This window comes from Emydura macquarii, unplaced genomic scaffold (genome assembly GCF_026122565.2).
Source record: "Emydura macquarii macquarii isolate MOO-44397 ecotype Brisbane River unplaced genomic scaffold, CSIRO-AGI_Emac_v2 contig_450, whole genome shotgun sequence".
Classification (NCBI taxonomy): Eukaryota; Metazoa; Chordata; order Testudines; family Chelidae; genus Emydura; species Emydura macquarii.
Genome location: NW_027130587.1, coordinates 13,930,220 through 13,949,376, shown reverse-complemented (window position 1 = coordinate 13,949,376; position 19,157 = coordinate 13,930,220). Strand labels below are relative to the sequence as shown.

Genomic DNA, 19,157 nt, shown 5'->3' with positions numbered 1-19,157 from the left:
TCAAGAGTGTGGGCCCAGGCCTGTAGCTATAAAGAACATTAACTAACTCTCTCCACAGTGGGCTGCTAGAATTGACCCTTCTGCCTATTGTCCTTCGGATTTCTACAGAAAATCCCTTGGTGCCCCTGCCCAGCCAGCCACACAACTCGACTCCCAACTCGTCTCCCCATGGGAGCCCTAACCCCAGCTGCTGCAGCAGCCCATACAAACAGACCTGCTTGTTAGCCTGCCCCGACGGCTACCAGCCCAGGAGTATTTTAGAGCAGCAGGTAGACGCAGATTCCAGAGCTGAGGGCCCCTGACCACTGTCCATTAAACTGATGGGGGGAGAAGGCGGTCTCCAAAGCAACACCCTTAAGTTCAGTTCGGAAATCAACAGGTAGCCAGAACAGAAGATGTGTGCAAGATGTACCTAAATGTATTGTGTCTAAAGACAGTTGCTTTTATTAGTTTAGGGTTATGGCTGCTGGGAAGAACTTTCAAGCCTGGGACTTGTGGGTGAAGCCGAGGCTTTATCAAGGTATCTTGGTTCTGTTCCTGGCTCAGTCATTGACTGGCTGTATGACTGTGCCCAAATCACTGCACATCACTTTGCCTGGGTTTTCACATCTGTACAGCTGTTAAAATAAAGTTCCCTGAACTTACCAATGAGTTGTGAAGCCTCCTTCCTAAGAAAGTGCTTTTAGATCCTTGACTGGAAAGAGCTAGACAAAATATTATTTATTACCTTAATTTTAAAAAGCATTAGAGTGCTGAAAAAACAAGTGCAGCCAGTAATTCCCATCATTACCCACCAACACTGCAGTTTTAAACTGTGGGAAATTGGAATGTTACAAATGCGTTTAAAGGTTACTGCCTGCTAACTCCTTAGTGTAGCCATGAATACAGTTCTGCAAAGCTACGTGTAGTGTTTTTTTTTTAATTCTCTGTCTTTAGTGGGGAGAGTTTGTTTCTCTGCAAAGAGTGGATTGAGATGATAAAATGGTCCCCAACCAAAATTCTGCATCCAAATCACCCTAAACTCTAAGGCGATTTTGGATCTGGATCCAAATTTTGTTGCTGGAGGATAATCTTTAAGGTAGATTTATTGCCCTCTGTGTTTATAATATTTGAAGATGGATTGAATGTCTTGTGTCTGAAATTACGAAGTGTATTTTTCACATTGACCTATCTGTAATTAGAGGGAAACGGAGGAATGTATTTAATAAATACAGATTACTTCTTGATCTCGGTTTCTTGGAAGTCAGGTTCCTGGAAATACTGTAACAGTGAGAAGGCTATTTATGCACAGCAGATAAACCTGGTGTAGGCGTGAAATCCATAAATGAAATTTATATTAAATTAGAAAAAGAAAATCAGGCTGGGTGAGCCAGCATCTGACAGTCTAAACATTACATTTGCTGCCACATGGTGGAAACATAAGGTACCACCTGTCCTTGAGAAAATACCCCATAACCAGCATCCCTTTGTACCAGCGCAAAGTGTGCATGAAATGCTACTGTTTGATATCCTTTCACACCCACTTTGCACAAGGGTAAGTGACAATGCACGCTGCAAAGCAACCGAGAACCTGGCCTTTGATTTTAGAACCCCAGGTTTAACCATTGTCCAAGAAATAGTTGCCCTTAAACTGGAGCAATGAAAAGCTGTCCATAACTATAATAGCACCGAGGGTTGGCCTGTAGAATCCACTGGTCATAGCAGGTGCTGCTCTAGTTTGATCGTAGCACTGAGGTAGGCAGGCCTGGCCTTTGTAGACATGATTCCTTCTGGCCTTTAGCATCAGTGACTCTCTGACGCCATAGGTCTCACCTCTATAATGCAACGAAGACAAGAACATCCCTTGGCTATGCTGGAGATACGTCTGGCCTCAGTTATTCACCCTTTCCAGGCCTCAGCTTCACTCTCTGTAACATGGGACTTGCCAGTGTCCCGGAGAGGTGTAAGTATTAATGATTGCATAGCTGAGTGCACTCAGATCCTCATATGGAGGGCATGCAACTCTGGTAAATGCAAAGTATTATTACGGTGGGATGGGGAGTAAGAGAGCAGAAGGAAGTGAGCTGCAGCCTCAGCAGGGCTACATGATTTTGAAGCCACCTGGGCTTTATTCTCAGACATATGGTATGGGCTTAAGGACTTTAATTTGTGTAAATTGCCAGACATGTGGATGCTGTGCTCTCGCACTCTCAGATGTGCTTTCTTCTGCAGGGGAAGATTTAGTACCTGTCACAGTTACTGTTCATTTTTCTCTCATCCTGTGGAAATAAATAAATAAAAATTACATGGCTGTCCCTCTTGCCAGGCGTGCGCCTGCTCCTCGGCTTCCAAGTCCCTCTTCATCATCCACCAGATGAGATGGGAGTCGGACCAGGCTAAGGCAAAACAGATTAAACAAATCAATCAAACTAAGCATGTCCAACGGGCCTTGGTACATTTTTACATGTGTTTGCTGGGTGTAATGTGGTTGCAATTGTTGGCTTCAAGTCTGGGATTTTGCTAGACCCAGACACTTCATTATCTTCACTGACAATAATTCTCAAGGCCAAGAGTTTTGGAAATATGAGCCTGAGTCTATATTTAGGCATCTAAACAAGTGGCCTGATTTTCAGAGGTGCTGCCTATCACAGTTTAAGGGTAACTGCGCCTGTATTCCTTGCCTCTGCAGGAGTTCCCAGTCTGGTCTCAGCTCTCTAGCCATCACCTCTCTCTGGGCAGGGACCCTTGTCCCACTCTCTTCTGGCTGGGGTTTTTACAGCTGCACAGTCCCCTGCCTTACACTGTGATATCCTCAGCAAGCCAGCCTGCCTAAAGGCCGGCACCTGCGCTTTGCTTTCTCCCCAAGGGCTACAACCAGCTTACTGCCAGCAGTTACATGTTATCACACAGCTCTTTCTAAGCAAGCACCTTTATTCCTAAAGTAAAAGCATTACAGACACACCATTATACAAACAATACACAGAGTTAAACGCATCAGGAATCACCCATCAGCTTATGGGGCCGTAGTAGCCCAAAGTCTTCCAAACCCTTCCACAAGGGTTGGGGCTTTGGTTACGAGGTCCTGTCTGTTTACTGGATCAGAGTGAAGGCCTTGTGTCAGTTCAAGCTCATCCTTTTATACCAAAAGCCCTTTCTTTGGCTCCTAGTCACTGGAAAACCCCTCTTGAACCAGTCTATGCAGATCTGTCCAGAGGCGGTATCATAGAGAAGTATCCCTTTCTATTGATGTACTCTGTCGTAAGATGGTCCGGGGTGAAAATTGGGGTATGCATGCCATCTATTGCCCCACCACAGTTAAGGAATCCCATTGCTGCGAATCCATCCACTATTTCATGCACAGTGCCCAGAGTCACAGGCCTTCGTAGCAGAATATGATTAAAGTCCCTGCACACTTGCGATAACACAGCTTCAATGGTGGACTTCCCAACTCCAAACCGATTAGCGACCAACCAGTAGCAGTCTGGAGTTGCCAGCTTCCACATAGTGATCGCCATGCGCTTCTCCGAGAGGGCAGCTGTCATTCTGGTGTCCTTGCGCCACAGGGCAGGGGTGAGCTCTGCACAGAGTTCCATGAAGGTGGCTTTGTGCATTTAAAAGTTATGCAGCCATTGCTTGTCATCCCAGACCTGCATAACGATATAATCCCACCACTCAGTGCTTGTTTCACACACCCAAAAGGGGTGGTGCACCATGTGTAGATGCTCTTGAATGCAAACGGTAATCTGGCGTCGTTTGTTTGCATGGCACACAGCAGGTGAGGCGCCTCAGATTCCAGGTCCGATTGGGAGCTCATGGTATACTGCATGACCAGCCGTCCAGCCACGATGTGTTCAGAACACTGACAGCAACAATGGAGAGCAGTGCAAGATCCATCCTTTCAGATAGAGAGGGCGAGTGCTCAGGAAACTGGGGCCATTGAAAAATGCCATGAAACGCAGTTGGAAATCCATGGAATGACTGGACAGAAATCACTACATCATGGGATGTTGAACCTGCACGCCTAATGCACTGTGATCTTATCTGCCTTCCCACAATTCCTAGCAGCACAGGGTGGCAAGTTGCATAGTGGGATAGCTGCCCATAGTGCTCTGCTCTCTCTGTCGATGCTAGAGCACCAACTGTGGGCACGCTTTGGTGACCCAATAAATGCTGTGTGGACAGACACAGATGGTGTAATTACAGCACTTTTTGATCATTGCTGTAACTTGACACGGCCCTAGTGTGATGTTCAGTCATTCATGTGACTGTGCCTTTGCTCCTCGCTGCATGAATTGCCATTGCCAGAGAAATCACTCTACTTGTAAGAATGATTTATTTGTAGCACCTCAAAGCTTGGTTCTCAAAGACAGAATTATAATAGGGGGAAGGACGGGAGTCGCTTTTCTTCTTTAAGGGAGGACACTGTTTACACATCAAAGATCTCGGTGTGGCTTGGAAGGGTGATCAAGGCAAGGCAAGGTGCATCTGAAATTATATTCCCTGCCAGAGAGATTTCAGGATGTTCAATCATAGGCACAAGATGTAATTAGAAACAAATCACAACGTTGACTAAGCAACCAGCCACAGCAGGGTTATTTTTAGATTGTCAGAGAAATTCCCACTTAATACATGCTGTCCTAATAGGGCTGATTGCATTTGTCCTCTCATGTCCTGTTCTATGTGTGTGCCTGGCATAGTATTCGAGTCCTTCAGAGGATTCCTTGCATTCATAAATATTTCAGCATTGTGCCTGTGAGGCTTAATATATTTTTTAATCTTTTGATTTGAGTCTGTGTGAAAGCTGATGGTCCTGAGAATGAAATCCTCTCCCTAAGAATAGGGTAGTGCATAGGCCACAGTACTGTGAACTTCCCCTCCTAATGCTGTGGAGGAACCACGCTGGAGAGAAAAGGGGGGGAGTGTGTTAAATCTCCAATGCCCATTCCATCCATGACTTCTCTTCTGAGGGTGCCCCAAAGGTTGCCAATTAAAAGTGATTGGGTGGAAGTTTTGGTCTGTGAATGCGTGGCTGCTAGGAACTAGAGTCAGACTCTTCCAACTCATTTCACACTGGCCCGTGAATGACAAGAACTTTTCAGCCCTATCATGCTGAGCTGGATTTGAAGCTGAAACCTCAAAGTAAAAGGCTCTGTGCTATTAACTATTCCCTGAGTCCTTCAGTCCCATGAAATCATATCATCCCAGATACATAAGGGCTGCAAAGCTGGTAGGTCTTAGGAATATCCCTGGTAACAAGGGTTCCAAAACAGCCCTGTCTCAGACCCTTTGCTGCCCTCAGTATAATAGCTTGCAGGGAGGGCAGGGATGTGTTGGGGGACAATGTGACCCCTAGCTCCAGCTAGTCCAAGCTGCTGTAATGGCTCCTGAGGCTGCTCTACTTTACACCTGGGGCCACTGTGCTCCCAGCTCAGCCCCAAAGTCTACCACCTCTTCCCTCTGGTTCAGTTTAGCCAGAAGTAGAGATCATCCTACATCATTCCTTTCCCACAGCAAGACCTCCACCTTTTCTGCTGCTACGCAGTTGGGGGCTCCAACTGATCTTTCTGCCCATAGCTCGAGCCTCTTTTTGCAAGCGGCTGCAGTGCCCGCTGCGGCGGCTTATCCCAGCTGTCGGATGAAGGGATTTGTTTAAAGAGCTTGTGTGTGTACGGGATCAGAAAGTGCGTGTGCGCACACAGGCGCCGAAACCGTGTGTGTGTGTGTGTGTGTGTGCTGGATGGGAGATTCTCTGTGTGTCAATGCCCTTGTGTGTGTGTGTGTGTGTGTAAATGTCCTTGTGTAGGCGCCAAAAGTGTGTGTGTGTGTGTGTAAATGCCCTTGTGTAGGCGCCAAAAGTGTGTGTGTGTGTGTGGGATCAGGAGTTGCCTTCTCCGAGGGGTTTCTGCCCGGGGGGTAGTTTAAAGCAGAGAGGTTGGCATCTGAGCCGGGGCATTTCTCGGGGACGCGGACGGGCCTGGCACATATGACCGTCCCCAGACGCCCAGTGGCAGCCCCGGGAGCTGGGCCTGGGGCGAGGCGGCCTTTGGGTTTCAGGGTGGGGGAGGAGGGGGCACGGCACCGTGGTGGCGTGTCAGGGTGTGCCGCAGGGGCAGGGTATGGCGGGCTGCGGCCTCAGCTTCTCCATGCCCAGAGCGCGGGGGCAGCAGCAGGAGCCCGTGGCGGGTGGGCAGGGCTCCCTGGGCTGAGGGTGACAGGCCTGTGGCAGTGACCCGTGCTGGGGTGTGGTGTGCCTGGGGCACGGCCTGCCACCTGCCCAGCAAAACTGGGGCCTGTCTCTTTAAATAAGGGAGCTCAGCCGCCTCGCCCGACTCCATGGGCTGGGGCGTGGGGGGGGGAGGAATACCTCAGCATGGCTCTGGCATCGGCTGCTTCGGCCTGGCTCATCAATCCGTCTCGCGCTCGGCTGCCTCTGCCTGCCTCCTCGAGGTGTCTCGGGAATCCTCTCGGCCATAGGGGGCTTGACGCACTCTACGTCATCATCCGGCCGGCCGCTCACTTCCGCTTCCGGGTGAAAGTGCGGGCCGGGGGTCTGCTCTGGCGGGGGTTGCTAGGAGCCGCGGTTGCTAGGAGAGGCCTAGGCCGGACTTGGAGGGGAGCAGCATGGCGGGGAGCCGGCTGGAGAAGCTGGGGACGGTGTTCACCCGGTACGGGGCTGGGGCTGGGGAGGTTTCCTGTCGGCTGCTAGGCGCGGGTCCCATCTCCCCGGGATGTGAGCGGGCTGGTTCTTCCCCTCCCCGCTGGCAGGCTGCCTGGTGTGTGTGGGACCCCTGTTTGCAGGCGCCGCCTCCCCTCCCCGCTGTGCGGGGCAGGGAGCGGCTCCCTCTGGGGTGTCTGTGCGGGGAGAGGGCTGGTGCCCCTGGACCTGGTAAGTAAGTAAGTGTGTGTGTGTGTGTGTGTGTGTGTGTGTGTGTAGGGCCTGGCGCTGCCCGGGGCACACGGGGGTTCCCCTGGCAGGCTGTGCCCTTTCTCTCGTGGGCCTTTCAGCTGCTCTGACTCCCCCCGTGTTCCCAGCTCCTGTTCTTCCCGCACCGTCTGCGTCTCTCTCTCCCTCCCAGGACACGAAACCTGCTGCGCGCCCGGGTGCTCTCCCCGGCTCAGAAGCCTTTGTGGTTCGACGTCTACGCGGCTTTCCCGCCGCTCCGGGAGCCCCTCTACCGGGAGCCCCGGCCGCGCTATGGCAAGGTGCAGGACGTCATCCCGCCCATCCTGTACCAGGAGGATGAGATCCGAGCGTGAGTTGTGCCCTGGTCTTCCCCCTCATTCCGGTTTTCCTGGAGCACAGCCACAGGGTGGTGTCTGTGCCATAAACACCCTGGAGAGGTTTCCCTTTCCCCTTGAAATTCGTAGTAAGCTGCAGAAGGTGGCACTAACAGCGGTCCAACAGATGGACCGATCTGTCACCTCTTACTGCAGCCACTGCTCTCCTGTGAAACTTATTTCTTTAGAATTTTAAAAAGTGCCCCTTCCATGTTTGAGGGTCTGTGCAGATCTGTTTCTAATACTCGATTAGGAGAAAAATGCAACTGCTCTTCAACCATTGGTGGGATACCAAATTAACTCTGGTGTGCTTAGCTATGCCCATGGTCCTGTTTGTGTTTATAATCGCTGGAGTAGACATGAAAACCATTGCTTTAGATCAAGGCTGGTTTAGTGGGAAACTGTCATCTACAGCACTATCTCAACCAACTGGAGCTCTCATGAAGCGCTTTGTGTCAACAGAGTGCTTGTAACAGTTGACAAGTGTTCAGGATCTAGTATAGTTGGATTTACTCTGAGTATCAGAAGTGATAATACTTCTGTGCCTCACAGGTGTGTAATGTGGATTAATATGTGTGTGTTAAAGTACTCTTGAGATGCTTGAATGGAAAACGGTAAATAAATGTAAAACATAGTGGGAAGAGAAGTAGTGAGGGAAATCATCTTTGCTGTATCCTAAACTAACTGTTCTCTGGTTTTACATGTTCATTAACTTCTCTGCCAGAATTTATCTCCCATACATGGATTAATGAGAAATTGAAATTGTTTATCTTATTGTATAGGACATTTTATCAAGTTTATGGGAATGGTCCAAAAGTCTTTGAACTATCACAATTAAACTTTAAATCCACCTGCCAGAGGTAAGATCCATGTTAGAATTAAGCTAGAATTAACTCTTCAGTTTGTTCAATTAATGGAATAAAATATTTTGTTACTACTGTTTGGTCAGTAATAAATGTCTTGAATTCTAGGTTTGTTGAGAAATTCAATGAACTGCAAAAAGAAGGAAAAATTGAACCGGAAAAATTGTTTGAAGAAACAGGAAAGCAGCTTTTAGCAGAAGGGATCATTCTACGAAGAAAAGGAACAGCAAATGTATGCATTATTTAAAAAAATATATACTCAGAAAGATAGCTGGTAAATGGGAGCAGAGATGCTTTTCAGGTCACTAGTTTGAATGCATCCCAGGTCAGTAGTGATGAAGGCATTACTATTTTATGACACCTGGGTGTCTGCGTAAATTGACAGGAATTTGGCATCCTTGGCAGTTTCAGCAGAAAGGTCAAGAATTGAGTTAGACATGGAGAATTAACTCCCCTCTCTACACTAGAAGTGGTTATACCATGTCAGGGTTTAGGTACATTTTTGGGACAATGAAGAAAACTTGCACTGTGGCTGAATGGAGGTTTCAATCTTCAGCTCTGTCAAGCTAGCACCTTCACAAACAGTGCATACAAAGAACAATACGGGCTGTTCTGTCTCTTTGGTGTATACATTTACGTACTAAACCACTACTGGGAAAGATATTTTCACTATTCCTAATTTATAAAAAAATATTTCTTCTACTACCCCACAGTAGTTTAAAGATAACACATTCATGATAGTGTAGATCCTATCTAGGCGGTCCTAGTGTGTCAGTTCCTATTACATTAAGTGCTTGTAAAAAGTTAGCAGTGTTGAAATAAGTGATATTTGTGGTACAGTACTTGGAAAACAAATGGGAAGCCTTCACAAAAATGCCTTATGTACATATGCTAACAAAATATACTTATGGCTGTGTGCCTGATATTGTTATATCCAATATATATATATTTATATATACACACACACACACAACATATATCATATATGTGGGATATAATTATGACTGGTAAATTGAGCACCAGTGGTATTTTTCCTCTGCAAAAGATGCTGAGGAGGGAGAAGGATGTGGTTCAAGTTAAAGTGTAGTAGGAAGAGGAAGAAAAATTATTGTTGGGTGAAGAAAAGTTAGAAAGATGAGCTCTTCCTCTTAGTTGTGCCACTTTGACTTTAAAAAAAAAAAAATTATTTCCCAGAGCCCTGAAAGGTGGCAACCTCGTTCCATGTACAGTTTTTGCTTCTTGTACGTGTAGTGCCTTGAGTCTTCCCATACTTTAGAGTAAGATGATAGTAAATTATAGCCTTTATGCTTTATTTCTTCAATTGTCCATGCCTTGGGCTCTTCTGGGGCACACCGTGGGACCACAGCTTTCTCTTCTACTTCTCATTAAGCCCTTGGGGGGCAGGACGAGACTCTTTGTAGTTGTACTTTTTGGTGATCATCTTCCTGTAAATTGTAGGTAGCACAACAGACTGTTGAAGAGGCCAAAACCTGGCTGTTAGGAATTAATAACCAAACCCTATTGGAGGAGAGGCAAGAACAGAAGCAAGACCAGGAAGAGCAGCATCTCGAATCAACAGACGTGGAGAAGGAAAATCCCTTGCCATCCTAACAGTTCTGCGCTTCTCAGCTCTATTGTCTTAGCACAAGTTGTAACATAATGTTACATGTTTATGGGCTCTGAACTGTTGAATGCCAATGGTCCAAACTGCACAAAGCCTTTGATGACAAGACATTTACTTGAGAGAGGCATGGTTTAGTTGTCCAGCAGTGATGCCTTCTGTGACCCTGTGCAAGACACTTAACTTTTCTGCCTCAATTTCCCCATTTGTCAAATGGGAATAATTCTTTACATTACAAAGGTATTGAGGATTATTTTCCTGAATTGTGTTCGGAGATGAAAAATGTATTAGAGATAATAGTGGCTTAGATGATTAAAATTTTAAACTTACATCCTCTTCAAGTGTGTCATTTCTTTGTTGCAGTATGGCTTATCTTCTCACATTGGGTATGGTGAATGGTTTTGTGACTGTCCCATCATTGTTAAATAAGTAATTCTTCTCTCAATATAGAAATGGTGTATATAGCCTGACCTCCTGTAATATCTGCATAAAACAGTGACTCTGCATTGTCTTTTAACTTTCATTAGAGAAGGCCTGCTTTTTAATTGAGTATATTGAACAGGGCATCTGTCAGTCTTCTATTTACATTCTCCTTCTTCACTACTTACTTTATTCATAATCTGCTAAACCAGAACAATACCTGTAAATGTAATCTTGCAATGGTTCCTTACTGTAACTCTGTAAGGCAGTTGGTAACCATCTATGAAGTGAAAAGACAAGGTTACACATACTGTAGTAATTTGTACAAGACAAAGAGGCAAGTGCTTTTAGGGAAATAGTCTGGAGGAGAGGGGTGTCTTGGCTTTGTGGGGAACAAAAATTATGAACGCAACTATCAAGTTGTCAAAGATTAACCAATCAGCTAACAATTGTATTCAGAAAGTGTCTGATCAGTATTTGTTAATGTCTACTGTTTATAGTTGAGGATTTTGGGTTTCAGTTTAAACCAAAAACAATTACTCAAAACACATATTCTGTTTATTTCAACAGTTGGGAAAAAAAACAAAAAAACATTAAACATCCCTCTAGAAAATGGCAAGATTCCTTTACATGGATTTTCAAATAGGTTTCATGCCTGGGTAAACTTTTTTTCTATTAATAGTCTGTGTTTCAATTCACTGTCACCTGTAGCAGCAGTGCCATAAGCAATTTTTTTCTCGTGTGATGACTGTGTGTAGTTTGTATCCTGTGTTGCCAAACAGGAAATGAGATTTAAAATGCTTTTGAGGGTCAACTCTTGTCTGTTTCGTTTCTTTTGAAAAACTGCATTCTGCTAAAATTGATGTAGCCACGGTAGAATGGTGAAACTACACCAAACACTTTCAATGCTTCTCCCACATTGTTCTCCTATAAAGTTAGATGGCATAGTTGGAAAAAAAAATTACGCTAACATTCCCATGATTGTTACTGCTAGACCACTTGTAGGAAAAGTGCTAGTATAAACAGCTGAGATGGTCAGGAATTCATCAAGAGAGGGACCAACAGTTCAGCATCTCCTGCAATGCAGTGTTGTCTCCACTTTTCTGGCCTGGACCCTTGTCAAGGTGTTTATGGAGGCATTTTATTTTGACTATTCTCTCATTGGCATTTATTACTGTGGAAGATGTTCCTAACCTATAAATAATTAGATGCCACTTCCAAATGAAAACAAATTAGTGTGAAAGGAAAGGAGTCATGAAGTGAAATCATATATAGCTACTAATGTGTTTAGATTATAAGACAGAAAACGTGTCTTCTGTTTTGTTTCTCTGTTACTTCTGTAACAAATTGCTAGACTTAGAAATGAGAGGAAGTTTTTCCCCTCCGTAGGAAGGTCTGGCCTTGTATCTACTCAAGCTTTGCTCTCTGTCTCATCCATCCTTCTAAACCATCATGAGCAGCAATAGGGATGTCTGATTGCAAATTTAGGGCTAGATTATCACCTCACAATCTGTCCTGAGTACATAGCTATACTGCCCCAGGAGCAGACAAGAGAAGCAATGACGACTCAAGAGTCAAAATTGCTCCCCCACATGCTCTGAGGGAGAAGAAAAATTATTTTGGCCCGTTTTGGGGAGCAGTCTAGTCCCTACTGTGCCCCTGACCAGCTGCTCTGCCCAGGGAGAGGAGCCAAGTGCTCTCATTTCCTGCCCCCTTTGCCTCCTCCCCATGCATTTGCTCACAGTAGGGAGTAGCAGGTGAGTAGTTTTGGCCCTTCTCCACATGGTTAGAGTCATAACCTGAGGAGCAGATTAAGGGGGGCATTACTTCCCTTTTCTCCCCTGCATGACTGAGTAATGGCTGTAACTATCTAGTCTCTACCCATCAGTTTTGATAACTATATGTAAGAAAGGATCTATTACAACGTGCTCTTCTGTACTGCTGTTGCATTAGATTAGCAGTGCTGCATGTAGTCCAAACTTGATTTGTAAACTAAAGTGCTGTGACTTGGAAGATACAAAGCAGATTTGTATGATAACAGTGTCATTTGGCTGTCAGATTTGTGATCATAGTGACATTTGACACTGCTATATTCCAGTATAATGTAGCCATAGGTCTGCAGCTGTATAATTCAGTGGAGTGCATGTGTGCTATTATTCTGAAGTGGGTAATATGGCCCAATTAACTGGAAAGATTAGAAATGTATAAGTGAGTGCACATGTTAAATGAGCTGGCAGGGGTCAGGTCTCCCTGGTGATGAGAGAGGTAGTTGGCCCTTGCACGGCGGCGTAGATGGGGAAATTGCTTTTAGGTAGCTTCCAGTGTAGAAATAGCCTTTGGAATTTATAGCAGTTTGTTGGCTGACCTCAATATTGAGGAAGCTTCCAGCTGAGTGGCTCTAGACAGACAAGCAGTTGGGGTTATTCTATTGCAGGGAGGATTTGTTCCGCCTGATAGATAATGGGGAATCTGGGGTTCGTCCATGAGTAAAAGACAGGAAGTTAAGTATTTTGTACAATCAAGATAAAATACTGTTGAGAACAGAGCTCCATTTTTGTATACTTCACACTTGATGGATGCATTTGCCGTGTCAGGCTCAAACGTCAATCATGGTGACCTTAGAGGAGCTCAACTATTTTAATTAAAAGGTTCTAAGCGAAAGCCTGGGGTGAGCTATTTATTATTTATCAAGCATTTACCTTCCAGCAGTTAGCAAAAGGTCAGTAGCTTCATCCAATGCTTTGGGTTTTTGTTAGGAGCTTAGATGAAAAAGATACACAATCATTTCTAATTTGGGCATGTGTGTATTGTAGGTCAGTGCTAATAATTCTTTTGGCTTTCAGAACTCTGTACCACCAACACGTGCAGCGAGCGTGTGTCCCTCATTGAGGTACATTTCCACAAAAACAAACACGGGATTGTGATTACGGTCAGTAATGAGGTATTGATTTTTTGCAAATGTCGCTGTGCAAAGCTTCGTTGGCATCTATCATGCTCTCTTGGCTTTTATCCACTAGATGGAGCTGTAGCATTTTTACTGCGACCTCTCCGTTTCCATGGGTCTAGGTGGTTTACATCAGCTTCCTTTTATACTGTTGGGAGTTTTGAGAGTCTGTATGAGTTCACAGTAGAAGTTTCTGAAAATCTAGGAATCCAAGGGAGTGAAGTCCCCATGAGATAGTCCTTTTTTTATTTTTTAATTGCACAATAGACAGTTGTGTGAAGGGGAGGAAAACTCATTTTTGTACTTCTATTAGTGAATATGTGCAACGACAGTTTCCTCTCTTGTATCTCTTCTTTCACTTCATGTATTTTCATTTTATTCCTCCTTGACTGAGAGCCTTAATGTGCATAAAGCAATTTCAGATTCACCGATGAAAATTAACGTGAGTTCTGTAGCACTTTAAAGAGTAACAAATATAATTTCAGTAGGCAGAAGTGAACTGAGGCTCACGAAAGCTTATGCCTACTGAAATTAAATTTGTTATCTTTAAAGTGCTACAGAACTCACGTTGTTTTTGCTGTATACAGACTAACACGGCTACCCCTCTGGAACAGATGAAAATTGCTATTTATGTGCATAATATTAGTATTAACATTAGCCCTGCTTTTTTATTTGTTACTACAGTGTGATACTAGCACCAAAAAAGCAAAACATCCATCAAAACTGTTTAAAAAGAAACCCCACGTGTTCCCTAGGATCTGATGTCTATAGGGATTGTAGGTGTTGTAATCAGAACTGGAGGTGATGTAATAATAGAAGTTCTAGCTAAACTTGGACATAAGGCGCTAAACTGTATTGTCTGATCCACTTAATCTACTACCTAACAACTGTGGTTGTTCTGAGAAAGGCCTCTCCTGGTTTTGTGTAAAAGGAGCAGATGTGACCTTTCCATTTGCCCTTCACAGGACAAAATCATGCATTCAAGTAATTTCCTTATGCCTGGCAAATCTGGCTTCCGCTATTGTAACACTCGTTAATGACTGGAGCCAGGCTTTACTATCTGGGAATCCTATCCCCCATTACAGAGCAGCCATCTGACCTTTGCTGGGCTAAATTGCTGACCTCTTTCTTCCTGAAAGCTAACCAAAGGGAGTTCATGTAGCAGCTGCATTGCCTGCCAAACTCCACCGTGGCTGCTGAGCTATTTTAAGGAGCAGCACATGCCATGGTGTTGGTTACTAGGATCTTCGCTCCTAGAGACATCCAGAAATCCCAGTTTCAGGAAATAGGAACTGGGGGTGCTCTGCCTCTTTGCCAATAAGGTTCCAGATTTCTCGAGTCAGGTAGCCAAAGCCACTGGCCATGTTTGAAATGTTTAACTTCAGAAACTTGCCCAAGGTCACTCAGAAAGGTCATTAGTGGAGCCTGGATTTGAACCTACAAATCCTGCTTCCAACATCTCCCGCTTTAATGACTTGACCACATGCTCCCTAGAATAGACATTACAGCCAGGTTGCTAGTTTGCTAGAACAGTATTAACAATAAGGTAAGTGATGCAAATGTACTGTAGGTCTAGCATTATGCCAGGAAAGAAAAATCTCTGCATGTTCACACTAGCTGACTGTGAATGCACTGAGGTTGCTACTGAACCCCATTTTCTATCTTGGACAATGGCATGTTTTGTGTAATATATTACAACTGTGTCTCACTCCGATGCTGTGTTCTAGATAAACCCTTAAGGAGGCAGCTAACTGTGCTGATATATTGGTGTAATCGATCATCAGAATGAAGCCTTTTAGAGATGTCCACCATTAGTCAAAGGGTGGTACCTTTCAGGAAAGAACTAGCCCAATTGTGAATTCATGCAGCCTGTCTATAGTGGAGGGGCCCCCGCTGACATTAATGGGATTAGTTGCATGAGTAAGGGTTGTGCGAACAGGCCATGAATTTGGGCAGCTTCTTGATATAATAGGCAATTGTCCCTGATTTACAAACAAGGAAAATGAGGCACAAACACTGAAGTAATGTGCATGAGGTTGCACAGCAAGTTAAAGGCAGTGACTAGAACCCTGGAGTCCTGATTCTTCCTCCCCTACTTTCACCACTAGACAAAGCTAGACTGTGTTGGTGCGTGGATCTGCATTAGTGAGCAGTAACACATCTCTAACTGTATTGTTAGGCACACGCTGGAAGAGTAAGGGCCATCCATGCTATCCCATGGTGAGGTCAACAGAAGTAAGGCTTATGGGAGCAGGTCCTAGATTTGGGGCAACCAAAACAATTCACCAGCTGATCGGGCCTTACCAACTCCACGTTTTACAGAGAGGTGGGTAATAAGCTATTTAATGTTGTCTTTTTAAAAATAAAGCTATGAATATGAACCCCCAAATGCTGGAACCCCAGCACTCATTACAACCAAAATAGCGTTGTATTAAAATGTTCTTTTTCAACTTGCCTCTACCTATTCCCACTTGAGGGATTGTCGCCTCCTGGATTTGAGCTATGGAATCTTCTGGAGAGCCGTGTCCGTTAGGGCTTCAGTTTCCTGTGGGTTGCTGAAGGTGTTTCATTCTTCATACACAATGTCTTACAAAAGATACAGCGAGATTTCTCAAAAGAGTACAAGGACTTTTGTTACCCAGGAGCACAACAATCTTATAACTTGGCACTTCTATACAGGAGGTGGTAGCTTCCCTTGCATCCCTTAAATTTAGATAGGTTTTATCAATGTAAGTCGCTGTCTCCTCAAGGAACAGGATTTGGGCCTGTTTTCTTTGGGCATAGCACTTTCTGATTAGGTCCTACACCTGCAGATCTTTGAGTGTTAGGATGAGATGAGCTGGTCATTTTACACTTATTTGCTAGGAAAGTGCTTGTGGCAGCCAAGGCAGCTCTCTGAGGAACTGTCAACCCAAGGAAAGCTGCAGTCTGAGGCTTCTGTATGTGAGATACCCACACCAGGAACCAGAACACCAAGTAAGTGACTTATTAACACCTACTTCTCAGGAGAGCTTTGCTTCAGCTCAGTGTCCCACTGCTTCTTAGCAATGCCCTCTCTAATGGCATCTGTTATGTACAGCGAGCATATTTTTTAAAAGAATATTGTTTTAACGGTTGGGTAGCGATTGCTACTATTTTAAAAGGTTAAACATCACTTCTGTAGCACTGGGGATTTACATGGCACAAGACATGTCACAAATTGCTAATTAACATTATAAACTTCCACATTTCCTGCCCCAAAAAGCTTAGAGTCTAAGATAAACGAGACATGGGACAACAATTCTGGGAAGGGAGAGTGGGGAGAGATTATTGATGAGCCGAGGAAAGATGAGAGCATCCCTGGAAGAACTGAGTGTTAAGGGATGTTAATAAACAACTAAAGGTCTGGAAGCTGGATTTTGTTTTTCAGAACCTTCTCAGTCAGGTTTTAATAGTTGCAAAACGAAAACTAGGGGTGGGTCAGATCTCAGTTCAGTTCCTCCAGACTCCATACATTTTGGTTTGAAATTTGGATAACTGGGTCTGCTTTTGTCCTACTTCAAGAGCCAAGACAGTTGAGTCTAGTTCCCATTGTGTGCTCTAGTTTACCCTAAGGTCTGTGTTTTGGTAGCAGAGAGCTAGGGTTCGGTTGCTGCCCGGTGGAAAGGTTGGCACTCTACTGTGTAGTGATATTGCAAATCAGACAAGCCTTACTCTCACCCAGTGAAATTCACCCAGTGCAGAGAGGCAGCACGAGCCCTTAGGAACCACTTAAGCCTGCGAAAGAGGGTATAAGTGGGACTTAAGTGGGGCAAAGGCTTTGCGCTGGCTCCTCCGCACAGGGTGAATTTCTCTTACAGTTACTGCATGATAACTAGGACCCTTGTGGACGTGCCCCTGGAATCGGGGAGCAGCATCCGGGTCTGGCCCCCTCTCTGGGTCCTCCTCAGAGGGGGACCACCCCTCCCGGCTACCTCTCACCGGGAGCAGTCTTGTGCCTTTCTCAGGGCAATCAGCCTAGCGCCGGGCTCCTAGGCCAGGCGGGCAAAGCAAGGAGTCTACAGCCAGGCCCCCAGGCGGGGCTGGCGAGGTAGCAGTTTCTGACCGGGCCTTCAGGCAGAGCTGGCAGGGCAACCAGTCTAAAGCCAGGCCCTCAGGCAGGGCTGGCAGGTGAGCAAGCCGCTCTCTGGAACGGCACGGCGGGGAAGGCTTCCTCACGGAGGATAGGGAAGGGGGACGCAGGCCTGCCCATCTCCACTGCGTCCCAGCCCAGGGCCCTGGCAGTGGCAACAGCGTTTGCCACTGGGTCGGCGGGGCTCCGGCCGCAACACGCTACCCGGGTTGCCCCTGACTCAGCCACTAACGTGTGGCGATCCCTGGGCTTCTTCCTCCCCAAAACCCCCGCTACCTGCCTCCTCTGGGTCGCTGAGGTTCGGTAGACCTGCTAGGCCCTCCTCGTCCACGGGCGGCAGCTCAGGTAGCTCCATGGGCTCATCCTCGGAGGGTAGCTCCTCCAGGTCCTGCGGTCCCCAGGCCTCGGGCAGGGCCGGTAGGTCCTCGGGGTCCCAGGCTCGGCACTGCTCTGGCAGGTTTGCTTCCGGCTCCCAAACCCCGGGTGTTTCCAGGGGGTTCTCCTCAGGCTTGTAGTCCTCGAGGAGCCCCGACGGGCCTTCTTCCAGCTCCCAGGCCGTGGGGTTCTCTAGTGGGCCCTCCAACTCCTAGGCCATAGGGTACCTGGGGGAGGTCTCGGTTGATCCCCAGGCTGGGTTTAAGGCCAGCAACTCCCTCTCTGCAGCCCAGCCTTTGCTAGGCACGCCAGAGAAGACATCCTTCCCCTTCAACCATCTCCCACCAACTGACCTCACCGGCCTGGCTCTTAAAGGCCTAGCTCCGCCCCCTGCTTCCGGTCAGGTGGGGCCACTGGGGCCTTTAAAGGCCTAGACCCGCCCCCTTGCTTCCCTGGGGGTAGGCCTCTGTCAGCTAGGGTGGGTCTGGCTCCCTCTCTGGGTCCTCCTCAGAGGGGGACTATCCCTCCCGGCTACAACCCCTCTATGTGGGGAGCCTGATAGCTCAGTTACCTAGATGAAAATAATTTGCTATGTCTTTGTTTGAATGAACAGGGCCTAGTTGTGAAGTGATTCAGGGAATGGTATAAATGGGGAATGTTGAGTTGTGCACCTAGTTAATGGGTATTCCTTAAATCAAAGCTCTGAGCGCTAATGCTGGGAATGTCAGAGCTTTACTGGTCACGTCTGCACTGTATGAGCTCTCGCACTGCCCTGACTAGACCTCCACGGTCCTGATCCAGCAAGCACGAGGCTCTGTGTTAAAAGCTGGGCTGGATTCTCAAGACCTGTCCTTTTGGTTGTGCCTTCTGCTCAGGGATCTGGACATCTCCCCAGGCTATGAGAGTGAGCTCAGAGTGTCTCCCTCTGTCTTGAGGCACCCATATTTAAAGAGTGTTTGGGAGAGTACCTACAGGAGCTCAGGCAGCTCTGGTGTCCTCGCTTTGGCCTGTTTCCCTGTGCTGCTACTTGAATGCATATTCCAAGCTCATTCTGATGTGTGCTAATGCTATTATCCTCCAGAAATTAAAATGAAGACTGAACCTATAATGTTTCACTGGGAGGGAATTGGGGTTATATATTCCTGTGTAGAGCAGCATTCTATTTCAGTCATAGCATTTAATTATGATTGGTATGTTAGTGCCCACCAGAGCATAACAAATTGTCATTATGTTATTCTGCTGAGTCTAATTTAATTGGCAAGTTGTCACAAAAGCAATTATCCGTCATTTATTTTGTTGCCATAACCACATCTTGGAGAGCACCTGCTGTCTGAAGTGGAGAGACTCTGCAGCCTCTTGGTCCTGGATTTCTTCCACTTATCTGACACAAAGGCACTGTTTCCTCCTCTTATTTAAAAATAACCTAATTTCCTATTGTGGTCTCATGAATTCTCATATGTGAGACTGGAAATGCCAAAGGAAATTCATGGTGCAGGTAGTGACCTGTTAGCAGGATGCTGAGATGCTCTGGCAGCCTTTGGAAAAGGAGAAATGTGCTTTGCAGCA

General features: G+C 46.1%; 1 protein-coding gene across 1 annotated transcript; it reads left to right on the top strand.

Moving 5' to 3' along the window:
- The first annotated feature begins 6,488 nt into the window (after window positions 1-6,488).
- MRPS23 (mitochondrial ribosomal protein S23) lies at window positions 6,489-10,070 on the top strand. The gene is made up of 5 exons (XM_067538063.1): window positions 6,489-6,644; window positions 7,056-7,232; window positions 8,040-8,117; window positions 8,229-8,352; window positions 9,579-10,070. Exons 1-5 carry the CDS (start codon window positions 6,601-6,603, stop codon window positions 9,729-9,731), a joined length of 576 nt encoding a protein of 191 aa, XP_067394164.1. The 5' UTR covers window positions 6,489-6,600; the 3' UTR covers window positions 9,732-10,070.
- Window positions 10,071-19,157: the final 9,087 nt, after the last annotated feature.

Bases quoted from the DNA above. Each gene is read 5' to 3' on its own strand.
- MRPS23 (XM_067538063.1), top strand. From the start codon at position 6,601: ATGGCGGGGAGCCGGCTGGAGAAGCTGGGGACGGTGTTCACCCG. The intron at 6,645-7,055 runs GTACGGGGCTGG...TCTCCCTCCCAG, and splicing joins CTGGGGACGGTGTTCACCCG to GACACGAAACCTGCTGCGCG. The intron at 8,353-9,578 runs GTATGCATTATT...TGTAAATTGTAG, and splicing joins GAAGAAAAGGAACAGCAAAT to GTAGCACAACAGACTGTTGA.